This window comes from Microcebus murinus, chromosome 12 (genome assembly GCF_040939455.1).
Source record: "Microcebus murinus isolate Inina chromosome 12, M.murinus_Inina_mat1.0, whole genome shotgun sequence".
Lineage (NCBI taxonomy): Eukaryota > Metazoa > Chordata > Mammalia > Primates > Cheirogaleidae > Microcebus > Microcebus murinus.
The window spans coordinates 28,035,008-28,049,086 of NC_134115.1; the positions used below are offsets into that span (position 1 = coordinate 28,035,008).

Sequence of the window (14,079 nt, forward strand, 5' to 3'; positions counted from 1 at the left end):
CAAAGATAGACCATACATCAGGCTACAAAACAAGTCTTAAAAATTGTTTTTTAAAATTGAAATTGTATCAAGTACTTTCTCTGACCTCATTCAAATAAAACTAAAACTCAATAAATAATAAGAAGAACACTGGAAAATATACAAACACATGGAAATTACTGTTCCTGAATGACCAGTGGATCTATGAAGAGATTAAGAAGGAAATTTAAAAATTCCTCAAAACAAATGAAAATGAAAACATGCCATATCGAAATCTATAGGACACAGCAAAAGCATTAATAAGAGGAAAATTTATAGCAGTAAATGCCTACATCAAAAAAGTAGAAAAGCTTCAAATAAACAACCTAATGATGCATCTCAAAGAACTAGAAAAACAAAAGCAAACCAAACCCCAAATTACTAGAATAGAGATCAAAACAGAAATAAATGAAACTGAAACCAAAAAATACAAAAGATCAACAAAACAAAAAGTTACTTTTATAAAAAGATAAAGAAAATTGATACACTTTTACTAGACTAAGTAAAAAAGAGAGAAGGTCCAAATAGATAAAATCAGAGATGAAAAAGGGACATTACAACTGATAATGCGAAATACATAGAATTGTTTGAGACTACGATATGCCAATAAATGAGAAAACCTGGAAGAAATGGATAAACTGCTAGACATATACAATCTACCAAGACTGAACCAGAATACAAAACCCTAATAAACTAATAAGTATCAGGGACAGAAGCAATAAAAGTCTCCTATCAAAGAAAAGCCCAGGACTAGGCGCAGTGGCTCACGCCTGTAATACTAGTACTCAGGGAGGCTGAGGCCGGTGGATCGTTTGAGCTCAGGAGTTCAAGACCAGCCTGAGCAAGAGCAAGACTTCATCTCTACTAGAAAATAGAAAGAAGTTAGCCAGACAACTAAAAATATAGAGAAGAAATTAGTCAGGCATGGTGGCGCATGCCTGTAGTCCCAGCCACTCGGGAGGCTGAGGCAGAAGGATTGCTTGAGACCAGGAGTTTGAGGTTGCTGTTAGCTAGGCTGGTGCCAGGGCACTCTAGCCTGGGCAACAGAGTGAGACTCTGTCTCAGAAAAAGAAAAAGAAAAGCCCAGGTCACGATAGCTTCACCGCTAAATTCTATCAAGCATTCAAAGAAGAGCTAATAACAATCCTACTTAAACTATTAACATTAAAAAAAATTAAAGAGGAGGGAATATTCCCAAACTCAATCTATAAGGCTTGTATCACCCTAATACCCAAACCAGACAAAGAACACAAAAAAGAAAACTATAGGCCAGTATCACTAATGAACACAGATGCAAAAATCCTCAATAAAATACTAGCAAACTGAATTTAACAACACATTAAAAAGATTATTCATTATGAACAAATGGAATTCATCCCAGGGCAGGGTGCATCGTTCAACATATGCAAATCAATCAATGTGATATATCATATCAAGAGAACAAAGAACAAAAACCATTTGATCATTTCAATTGATGCTGAAAAAAAAAAATCGATAAAATTCAACATCTCTTCATGATAAAAAAACTCTAAAAAAAACTGAGTATAGAAGGAACTTACCTAAACATGATAAAAGCCATATATGCAGACCCATACCTGGTATCATACTGAATGGGGAAAAACTGAAAACCTTGCCCCCATGGTTTGAAACAAGACAAGGGTATCAAACTTCATCACTGTTACTCAATGTGATACTGAGAGTTTGAGCTAGAACAATCAGACATGAGAAAGAAATAAAGAGCATCCAAATTGGAAAATAAGAAGTCAAATTATCTTTGTTTGTAGATGATATGATCTTATTTAATATCTAGAGAAACCTAAAGACTCTACCCCAAAACTATTAGGAACTGATAAACAAATTCAGTAAAGTTGCAGGATATAAAATCAATATACAAAGATCATTAGCATTTCCATATGCCAACAGTAAATAATCAGAAAAAGAGACCAAGACATAATCTCATTTACAATAGCTACAAATAAAATAGAATACCTAGGAATAAACTTAATCAAAAAATGAAAGATCCCTATAATGGGAAACTGTAACACATTGATGAAAGAAACTGAAGAGGACACAGAAAAATTGAAAGATATGCCATGCTGATGGACTGGAAGAATCAATATCATTAAGATGTCCATACTACCCAAAGCAATCTATAGATTCAGTGCAATCCCCATCAAAATACCAATGATATTCTTCACAGAAATGGAAAAAATAATCCTATATGGAACCACAAAAGACCCAGAATAGCCAAAGCCATCCTGAGGAAAAAGAACAAAACTGGAGGAATCACATTACCTGACTTCAAATTATACTAAAGAACTGTAGTAACCAAATAGCATCATACTGGTATAAAAACAGACACATAGACCAATGGAAGAGAATAGAGAACCCCCAAATAAATCCATATATCTATAGTGAACTTATCTTTGACAAAGGTACCAAGAACTTACAGTGGAGAAAGAGTAGTCTCTTCAATAAATGGTGCTGAGAAAACTGGGTATCTACATGCAGAAGAATGAAACTAGACCCTTATCTCTTGTCATACATAAAAATCAAATCAAAATGGATTACAGACTTTAAGACCTGAAACCATGAGACCACTAAAAGAAAGCATCAGGGAAACACTTCAGGACATTGGTCTGAGCAAGGACTTCTTGAGTAATATCCCCAAAGCACAGGCAATCAAAGCAAAATTGGACAAACAGGATCACATCAAGCTAAAAAGCTTCTGCACAGAAAGGGAATTTTTGTGAGTCTGAGAGGGAGGCTGTGCTAGGGTTAATTTGCATTTTCCTTATAATTAATGAAGTTGAGCACCTTTTCATATTTTGGGTTGCCTCCTCTGTGAGACATATGAGCATTGTCTTTTGCCTATTTTTCTTCTGAGTTGTTACTGCTTTGCTTATCATATAGTCTGGATACCAATCTTTTGTTATATGTGTATATCTTCTCCCAATTTGCAGCTCATCTTTTCTCTTTATCGTGTGTACTCGTGAACAAAAGCTTCTTAATTTTATTATAGTTGAATTCACCAATACCTTCCTTTCAGTGTACACTCACATTTAAGAAATTTTTCTTTCTTTTCTTTTTTTTTTTTTTTTAGATATGGGGTCCTTCTTTGTCACCCAGGCTGGAGCACAGAGGTCCAATCACAGCTCACTTACAGCCTTGATCTTCCAAGCTCGAGTGATCCTCTGGCCTCAGCCTCCTGAGTAGCTGGGACTACAACTGTCTACCATTGTGGCCAGCTAATTTTTCTACTTTTTGTAGAGATGGGGGTCTTGCTAGATTGCTCAGGCTGGTCTCAAATTCCTGGCCTTAAGCAATTCTTCTGCCTCAGCCTCCCAAAGTACTAGGATTACAGGTATGAGCCAGCTCAGCCAGCCATATTATCAGTATCTTCTAATATCATATATCTTCTAATATCTTTTTTGGTCAATCACATTTAGATCTTCAATAAACCTGAATTAATTTTTGTTCAAGTGTGAGCAGAGGACTCAATTTCATTTTTCCTACATAGATAACCAATTGTCTTATTATTTATTCATCTTTTTCTTGCAATGCCAGTTCTATAATAAAGTCTCTATTACTCATGTCATTGTATCTGGGCTCTTTATTCTGTCTGTCTCATCACATTGGTCTACATCTATTCCTACACCAATACCACAATGTCTTAATTACTGCAACTTCATCTTAAGTCTTGATATCTGGTAAAGTAAGTTTTCCTACTTTGTTCTATGTCTTCAGGAGTAGTATCTTAGCTACTCTTGGCCTTCTGCTTACTCATCTAAATTTTAGAACCAGGTTGTAATTTGTATAGACTGTATTAGAATTTTGACTAGAATAATGCTGAATATGTAGATCAATGTGAATAACATTTTTATAAGTCTGCTGTCCATTAATAAAGTACCTCTCCATTTATTCAAATCTTTAATATTTTAAAAATAAAATATAATTTCTGCATGTAGGTCTTACATGTCTTTTGTTAATTCACTGCTATGTAGCTTGCTCTTCTGTGCCACTTTAAATGATATCTATTTTTAATTGCATATTTCTGTTCGTTGTTAGTGTACAGAAATGCACTTGATTTTTGTCATACAATCTTATATCTAACAATCCTATTAAATATCCATATTAATTCTTTAGGCTTATCTGGAGATTCATTTTGGGTTTATGCAGACACTCATATAATCTGTGAATGACAATTTTGTTTCTCTCCAATTTTTCTATCTTTTGTCTACCTTATTCTTCTATGTACAATTTCCAGTACAATATTAATAGTAGTGATAGTAGGTTACCTCAACTTGTTCCTGAGCTTGCTTCATATTTTCATAGATATCTTCTATGAAATTAAGAAAGTTCTATTCCTTATTTGCTAAGTGTTTTTAATCATAAATTACTATGGAATTTAATTGTTTTCTCTATTGAGATGATCATGCAATTTTCCTTTCAAACATGTTTATTTTTTCTAATGTTCAATCTCTTGAATAAATTCAATTAGGTCATAACATATTATATGTTTTATGTATTACTAGATTCAGCAAGTTAAGATATATTTTGAGATTTTTCTTCTCAATTCATGAATGAGACTTTGTAATCTTTCCATTCTAGTTTTGACTAATTTTGATAACTGAAGTTTTATTCTCTGATAGACTCTGTAAAATAGGAACTACTGTTGTTAGAACTAATCCATAATTGTCTTTATCTGTTCTCTTTGTGAAAGAAGATTTAACAGCTGATTTACCTAAATGTATTATTTTCTTATTATTGAGTCAGTTTCAATAATTTATGTAATTGTAGAAACCTATCTATTCATCAACTTTTCTTAAAATTTAAACTTTATTAGTATAAAGTTGGTAATATTCTCTTATAATCTTTTAAATCTCTGCTGCATCCTGGTCATGTCCCTGTGGTAGCCATTAGGCCAATTCATGAAAATTCTAATACTCCTTCAAGCCCTTGGTAGGATTGCACTGGCTCATTATCTCTGAAGCAAGGTGTGGCCACAGGACCTACTTCATCCAATGAAATGTGAGGGGAAAAAAATATATGTCACTTTTCAAAAAATATTTTAACTGCCAGCTGTCTTCCCCTTGAGGTAGGAATGATGGAAGTATGTACTGAAATGAAGCCTCCATTAGCCTAAGTCCCTGAATGACCACAAGGCACCTATATAATGGATAAGAAGTGAGAACAAGAATTAACGTTTTGTATTGTTAAACCACTGAGATGTGGGGGTTATATGGTTCACAATGTAATATCCCTTAACTATTACCTTTTTAAATTCCTTGTTTTTTTCTCCTTTTGTCTTCTCAGAAGTTACTGATTTCATTACTTTTTATGAAGAGCAATTTTTGTGGTTTCTATTGTATCATTATTTTAATTTCTGCTCGTATTGTCCAATTTCTATTAAGATTTCTTCTTTAGCCTATGTATAATACAGAAGTATATTTTTAATTCTGAACAAATGGGAAAATTTAAATATCTTCTTTTTGTTATTATTTCTATCTTAATAGCATCCTGATCAGAGAATATGGTCTGTGTAGTATCAATTCCATGAAATTTTTTGATACTTGCTTCATGACTCAGTACATGATTAATTTTTACAAGTGTTCCACTTTTGCTTGAAAAGAATGTGTGCACTCCAGTTGTTGGGTGCAATGTTTATAATATGTCCATTAATTCGAGCTTAACTGGGTTGTTCAAATCTCCTATAATCTAATTTTTTATCTGATTGATCTACTGATTACTGATAGCTCTCCTACTATGATTATGGATCTGTTAGTTTCTTGTTAGAGTTCTGCTGATTTTGCCTATATATTTTGGAGCTGGATTATTATGTGATATCAAGCTGAGAACTGAACTATCTTCTGGATAAACTGAACCTTTCATCAGTATTTAATGACCAATGGCTGGGCATGGTGGCTCACACCTGTAATCCCAGAACTTTGGGAGGCCAAAGCCAAGAACTGCTTGAGGTCAGGAGTTAGAGGTTGCAGTGAGCTATGACTGTGCCACTGCATTCCAGCCTGGCTGAAAGAGTGAGATCTTGTCTCTTAAAAAAAAAAAAAAATTTAACGACCATCATTATCTCTAAAAATACTTTGTGCTCTAAAGTCTATTTTGTCTATTATTAATTCAGCTACATCTACTTTCTTTTGCATAAAATTTGTCTGGCATGTATTTTTTCATCCTTTTTCTCTAAACTTTTCCATAGCATTTCATTTTTATATGTTTATTATAATAGAAACAAAATAGAACAGAACTTTGTTCATTCCAACACATTTTATCATTTATTAAGAGTTTAGACTATTCATAATTACTGTGATTATATTTGTACATATTACCACCATTTTATTTTGTGATTTTTAATGATTTCATTTTCTATATTTCTGTTTCTTATCTCCTCCTCCACCTTTCTCAACACCGGGTTGTTTGGGTAGTGGTTACTCCCTCCACCCCCATTCTACCTTTAACTCTTTCTTGTTTGGCAGTTACATATTCTATTTCAATTTTCTAGTGGTTTAGAAATTTTAACATGCATATTTAAGAAACTGTCAAGTTAATAAATTAACTTCCTCCCAACAATACGAATCCAAAGAGTACTTTTAACTCTGATCACTTCCTTTCTATTGTCCAATATTTCAGTTCTATCTTCTTTTAAACTTCACAATTATAAATATTTTCTAAAGTTTATAGTAAATAATTTCCTTACACATTTACCATTTTTTTGCTCATTACTTCTTACTTTTCAGACTATACTTCTGGAATCATTTTCCCTCTTCCTAAATTACATACTTTCAAAGTTCCTTTAAGGGGATCTTGGTTTTGTTATTTTTTTTCTGCTTCCATTCTAGGAAGGAATTACTACATTTGGTGTTCTGAAATGCACCACATATAATGTGTCTATTTGTGGACTGCTTTCATTTATCCTGCCTGGGATATATTAAGTTTCTTGAATCTGAGGATTTAAGTTTTCAACATTTCTGGAAAATTCTTAGTCATTCTTTCTTCAAATTTTGCCTCTTCCTATTATCTCTCTATAGAACTGTAATTAGATGTATTCTGGATTATCTTCCTTTACATACCCTTAACGTTGATCTTATATCTTTTCTCTTTCTTTATAGTGCATTTTAGGCAACTTCTAAAGTATTTTTAGTACATAAATTCTCTTCTCAAATGTGTTTATTTGTTGCTTTATCTTTAAATTTCTCTCTTCAAGTAACACATTTTTCATTTTTAGGTTCTATTTGATTCTTTTTCAAATTTACCTGATCTTTTTTGTCACTTCTCTATTACACTTGCAACTTTCTTTTATTTCCTTAACCAAATTACATATACAGTCAGCCCTCTGTATTCGCAGGTTCTGTGATTGTAGATCAAAAATATTTGGGAGAAAAAAACAATAAAAAATAATACAAGTATTGAAAATAAAAAAATAAAAACAACACAGTGTAACAACTATTTCCAAAGCATTTATATTGTATGAGGTATTGTAAGTAATCTACAGATGATTTAAAGTATATTGAAGGATGTACGTATGTTATATGCAAATATGATGCCATTTTATACAAGAAACTTGAGCATCCATGGATCTTCATATCCTTGGGAGGTTCTGGAACCAATCAGGTACCAAGGGACCCTGAGATACCAAAGGACAACTGTACTTAGTTTATATTCTATATCTACAAACTGTGTAGGTTTGTTTGTGCCATTTGTTGTTCTTGTTAGCTCTTATTTTAGGTGATTCATCTTCTTCCATATTTTGTGATTTTTAGGTATAGATTCATGAATTTCTTAGTACTTTATGTTAGAATTCTTTTAAGGACTGGACTAAAGGTATTTTCCTTCAAAGGATTTACATTTTCTTCTAGCAGGTGCCCAGAGATATTATAGCTGGAACCACTTTAAACTAAAATTGTATAATTTAAGATATTTAGATCTCATAGGCGATGTGAATTCTGGCCCTAAACATGTGTTAAGGCTTGAGGTTAAGAATTTTCTGGAAGACTTTTTTTCATCTCTAGCTAGAGCAACAAGATAAGTAAATAACCCACAGTCCCATTCTTTGGTATGTTTTTTTTTACGCTATGTACAGTGCTTGGCTTTTAGATTTTATCTTCTATTCCTTCCTCACCTTCAAGACATCCTAACCCTGTGTAGGCCTGTGTGTGTTTGTGTCTTTTGTGTTTTTAAAAAAACAGTTTAAAAAGTAAAAAAAAAAAATTTTGAAAATAGAAAAAAGCTTATAGAATGAAGATATAAAGAAAGAAAAAATTTTTTACAGCTGTACAATGTATTTGTGTTTCAAGCTAAGTGTTACTATAACACAAGAGTCAAAAAGTTTTAAAAAATTAAAAAGGTTTATAAAATAAAAGTTATAGTAAGCTAAGATTAATTTATTATTGGAGAAAGAAAAATACATTTTTATAAATTTAGTTTAGCCTATGTGTACAGTGTTTATAAAGTCTAAAATAGCGTAGTAATGTCCTAGGTCTTTTCACATTCACTCCACCCACTCACTCATCCAGAGCAACTTCAGTCCTATAAGCTTCACTTACGGTAAGTGTCCTAAACAAGTGTGCCATTTTTTATCTTTTTATAGAGTATTTTACTGTACCTTTTCTATATTTAGATAAGTTTAAATACACAAATATTTACCATATGTTACAACTGCCTACAGTATTCAGTATAGTACCATCCTATACAGGTTTGTAGTATAGGAGTAATAGGCTATATAACATACAACCTAGGTGTATAGTAGGCTATACCATCTGTTTGTGTAAGTACACTCCACGATGTTCACACGACAAAATCACCTAACCGCTGATTTCACAGAACATATCCCCATTAGTAAACAAAGTATGACTGGTTATTTCTGCCCTTGGTAAATTTACTTCACCATTCCATAAGCCCAAAAAGGCATTTAAAAAAAGATATATTACATTATTTCTAGCATTTCAGGTGTCAGGAAAATTCCCTAGGCGAATAGTCCAAAATACTTCAAGAAAAAAATTCACTTCCAGCTTCTCTACTTGCCAAATCATTCCTTATATTCAAGCACTACAAGTTTGCTATACCCAAGAAAGTGCGATACAGAAATTGACAGCTTTGAATTTTCTTAAGTACTTATGTTAACTCACCTTATCTGCCCGTCCCATGAAAGCAGGTTTGCCTGCTAATCCAAGGCAAATGGCACACACGATGCTTGACTTCCCTGTTCCATTAGCTCCAATAATCATATTCAAGTGAGGCCCAGGAGAAACTTCACAAATATCATATGTTCTGTATTATAAACAGGTGAAAATATTAAGAGATAAGAAAATAAGAATATTTTCTTTCAAAAAGCACTTTTTCTTGCTTTATCATTATCTACAACCTTCCTCTAATTCCTTTAAAACCCAGCTAAAATTACAAATTCAATGTTTTTTATAGGCTGTTAATAAACAACTTATAGAGAGAAAATATATCCGTGGAAGAAATTAAAAAATGATGAATATTTAAAATAAGTACATGATTCCATATGCTTTTTTCGAAATTAAGTCTGTCAAAAAAAGCAAAGTTTGATATATTATATTCTTTTTTAATAATTACAATACACTGGAGACTATATGAAAGCTACTATACAGATAAAATAATTTTAAAACAAATTTTACAGGAGAGGCCATGGCTTACCTTAAATCTGTCAATTTTACAATTATATTTTTCTTAAACTAAAATGCTTAAATGGGCTACTTCTCATATTTTAATATTTGAAATAATCTAACCAAATTTTTATTTTCATTAGAAAACTGAAGATCTATCAACTCAATGATTTCATTTTATTAATTTTTTAAATTATTTTTTAAGCTGGGCATAATGGCACATGCCTATGGTCCCATTTACTTGGTAGGTTGAGGTGGGAAGATTGCTTGAGCCTGGGAGTTGGAGGCCAGCCTGGCCAACATAGAGGGAGACCCTGTATCTAAAAAAAGAAAATTTTAAAAAGCTGCATGCTGTCCAGCACTCTTAACTACCTGCACTGTTAGCATCTAAATCTCATCTTTATTTAGTTGCCAGGAACAGTTACAGCAAAATATGACACAAAGTCTGACATACAAATTCTTCTAACTTGACTTTGAATACCCTGAATTAAGACCCATAATTAATGTCCTTTGCTCATAGCATTTCAGTTAGCTCTCAGGTAACTGCCAACTAATTGCCCAAGAATAAAAGCTTAGCCTGCTACTAACCTGTCAAACATATAAACAATTTAACCAAACACATTTCTTTTTTTTTTTTATTTATTTTTTTTTTTTTTAAGTTTGCGAGATCTGAATAACCAAACACATTTCAACTTTAATACTTAAAGAAATTAATGACTTTGAAATGCCAGGTGGTAATAAAAATAAATACAGGTGGCAAAGGAGAAGTATTTTCTGGCAGGTTTGCCAACTCCACACATCTAACACAGCATCTACTTTGTATTTTCAAATACTTTGTTCTGTTACAGCTGGGCCTTAAAAGAACCCTTTTTATGGTTAAAATAAAAAACAGTTTGGGAACTTCAGACATCTGGAAAGTTATCTGACATGTAATTTCTTAATCTTTATTTAAGAAAGATAAAGACTCAACATATGAAGCCCTATTCTTTTAATGCTTGAGTTCCTATTGTGAAATCTCTGCACAAATGTCATAAAATAGTGATGCAACTGGTATTTAAGAAAACAGTAAAAACAACAGGGAAAAGGATAAGAATTCCTAGCCTAAAAAGTATACATAGAAATTATAAATAGGGAAAGTTGCCAAAAATAAAACCAAACCTCTACATGATTTTAAAATCATTCTTCTGACTCTACAATGTACATTGGTAATTACCTTTCTGTGAGTTCCCTTTCCTCAAAGCAGGTTCTGAAAGAGCTATTGTAAAAAGCCCATTCTCTTCTCATTCTACATACTTTACAAAGTATCTCCTGTATTCTCCATGGCCTCAGATAGCATCTACCTGCAGAAACTCAGCCCAGATGGACAATACATGTAATTACCACCTCAATAACGCTATTTGAATGGCCCATTAACAATCACCTTAAACTTAACACATTCAAAGCTAAACCCACCATCTTTCCCAGCCAAAACCACTCTTGGAGTCTCTGAGTGAATGATATGATTCATCCCATTTCCTAAATCAGAAACCTAGGCATTAGTTTTGCATCATCTTTGATCCATCTCTTTCGACTTTACCCAAATCACCCCCAACCATCCAATCAATCACCAAGTCATGATGGTAGACTTGCAAATCTGATGTTGCTTGTTAAAAAAGAAAAACAAAGTGGGGAGGGGGGAGGACCTTTCACAATTTAGCCCTAGCTTCATCTTTTTCTACTTTTTATTTCCTTTCCCTATTGTCTGCTCAGACCTCTAAATTCTACCTATAATGTACTTCTTTCAGTTTCTTGACTCTTTTGCTTCCTCCTTTCTCCAGGCTTTCTTTGTGCTATTCCTTCAGCTTAGAAATCTCTCCCTCCATTCTCAACTCTATTTGACTTGGTTCACTTGTAGGACTCCTTCCCTGACTACTCCCTTCCAGGCCATTTGCCTGCTCCTCCTACTTCCTTGCTAATTCTCTAGACCTACCTTTCCCTACTTCACGCTTAAAACTCAAAGTCCTCTCATCATTAAAATAAAATCCCACCTACCTCTCCACTTTTCAGCCACCTTTTCTTTCTCCTCCTTACATCAAAGCTTTACTTACTCACCCCTCATTCAGTCTTCTTGGCCTACAAAGTTTTCTGCTTCCACTGCTTCACCAAAGAGTCAAAAATTTCCTAATGTTCGAAATGCAATGGGCTCTTTTCAGTACTGTTATCTCACTTCAATGTTGCAAACAATATTTTTTAAACATTCTTCTTCCCTGGCTTCTTTGAAAATAGTCTCTCATGGTTCTCGTCTTACTTCCCTGAACAGTACCTTCTCAATCTGTGAGTTCCTCTTCTGCTCACCTGGAAGTGTTGGCATGCCCCCAGGACTCTGTACAGGGCTTTCTATTCCTTCAATTTAAATTCCTTTTGCGCAATCTGAACCAGTTCTGCAATTTCAACAGTCATCTACATGACTCCCAAATCTCTCATCTGTTCACATTTTCCTCTAAGCTCCAGATTCTTATAAATTCTGTCTATAGAACATCTCTCTCTGATGTTCCATAGGAAACTTCAAGTCACAGGATCTAAGAGTTGCCCATTATTATTTTCCCCAAACTGCTCCCTCTTCTGAATAGTACCTGACTAGTTAACCAAGGCAGACTTAGGGAAAATGCTGAACTCCTCCCTTCCCCTCATGCCTCACAATTAACCTGTAGCCAGATCCAGTCAAATCTCTTTCCTTTAGGCTCCTACCAAATTCAAACTGATCTCCTGCCTTCATATTATAAAAGTCTTCTCGTTTCCAACCTTGCACCTTTCTAAATCATTCTCCACACTGCTTCCATATTAACATAAGTCATATGTCACTCCTTGCTTAAAACACATCCTGGTTGCCTATAGGATGGAGCTGGAAATCTTTAGCATAGTAGATACAGAGACACCTCAATGGTCGCCTACCTTTGTCCAAGCATTCACGTATCCCATAGGACATAGGATCTAGCCATACTGAAATACTTGACATTTTCTCAATATACCAAACTGTTTCTTTCAGGCACTTCCTTCTGTCTGCAGTGTTCTTCCCCTCCTTTAGACTTTCGTGTTTTCTTTACAAAGCCCTTTTTCACCGTTGTGGATGAAGTTAACCGCTTCTTCCTTTGTGCCCTAATGGCATCCTAATATATATGTAGTTATGGCATCTACCTCGTTTGATTACATGTATCTTTCCTGATCTGGATTCAAACAAGCAATTCAGCTACTTATTAGTTGCGGAAACCTAGGCAAAATAAGCATTCTGAGCTTATCTAATCAATGGAGACAAATAGAATTGTCGTGAAGAACGAGAGCACTCAGTAAAGAAAACATGGAGTTCGGTACCTGGCACACGATAGGTGCTTGGAAAAAAAATGGTAGTATTGTACTATTACCTTTATGCCACTATATACAAGCTAAAAAATAAAAGACCTTGAACAAATGAACTGTAAGGCACTAAGATACTTTTGTTAAAACATACTACATTCTAAAGTGATAGCCAGATGTCTGAGGAACAGAGAGAGAAACAAGGGAAGAAAGCTGAATTTGGAGGAGTAAAAGGCTTGCAGGGAGGCACAACAGTTGAGAGTAAGGTGTAATTTTTTTTGTATACTCTAACCCCCATCCTGAACAACCTCTGCCATCGTATCTACCGCTCTCTGTCCACCTGGCAAACGCCTACTCTTTAAAGAATCTGCGACAGCATCACTGACACTCCGAATTAACCGTTGTCTCCTCCTGAGTTCCCAGGGCCAATACTTTTGTGAATTACAGCCCAGGTCCCCCACGGACAGAGACTCCCACCGGCAGAGACCTGGCCCCTAGCACTGCCTGCTTATAAGAACGCCTTCAAAAACCGCTGGCGTAATAAATTTAAAACAAAACACATCACCCAAGGCACACACCTACTACACCAACACACGTCAATCTCCAGGGCCTACGGAGAAAAATCCTCACGGGAACCGCGGCCCGAATTCACCGCCAGACCCACCAGCCAGGCACACCTCTCCCCACACACCCGCCCCCGCACGCAGCCCGCGCCCCCGGGCTGGCGGGGCCGCCAGCCTCCCCGGCCGCGGCGCGGCCTCCGGGCCACTCACAGGAAGTTCTCCATCGAGATGCGGACGATAGAGCCTTCCACGAAAGGCCCGGACGACTGCAGCGGCGGCGGCGGAGGGGCCGAATTCTTCCTCTTGCTCGGGACCTCCGACGAAGGGTCTCTCGGTAGAGCTCTCTTGGAGGCCAGGGGGGCTGCGGCCGACGTCTTCCTGCTCGGAGTCGCCATCCTGGCTTCCTCCGCGCCCCACAGCGGCTTCCGTTCCCACCGACCCGCGGCCCCGGCGCCCCAGCGCCCGGCTCCCGCGCGAACTGCCCGGCGCGCGACACAGCCCGCGAGCCCGCGCCGCGCCTGCGC

General features: G+C 35.5%; 1 protein-coding gene across 2 annotated transcripts in view; it reads right to left on the reverse strand.

Moving 5' to 3' along the window:
• The window catches only part of SMC5 (structural maintenance of chromosomes 5), a 98,170-nt gene extending 84,091 nt beyond the window's left edge, over positions 1–14,079 (reverse strand). For both annotated transcript variants that reach the window (XM_020289303.2, XM_020289302.2), the window contains exons 1-2: positions 13,766–14,079; positions 9,162–9,303 (exon numbers count right to left, since the gene is read on the reverse strand). In XM_020289303.2, the coding sequence (XP_020144892.1) occupies positions 9,162–9,303; positions 13,766–13,950 (327 nt within the window). In that variant the 5' untranslated portion in view covers positions 13,951–14,079. The remainder of the gene's footprint in view (positions 1–9,161; positions 9,304–13,765) is intronic.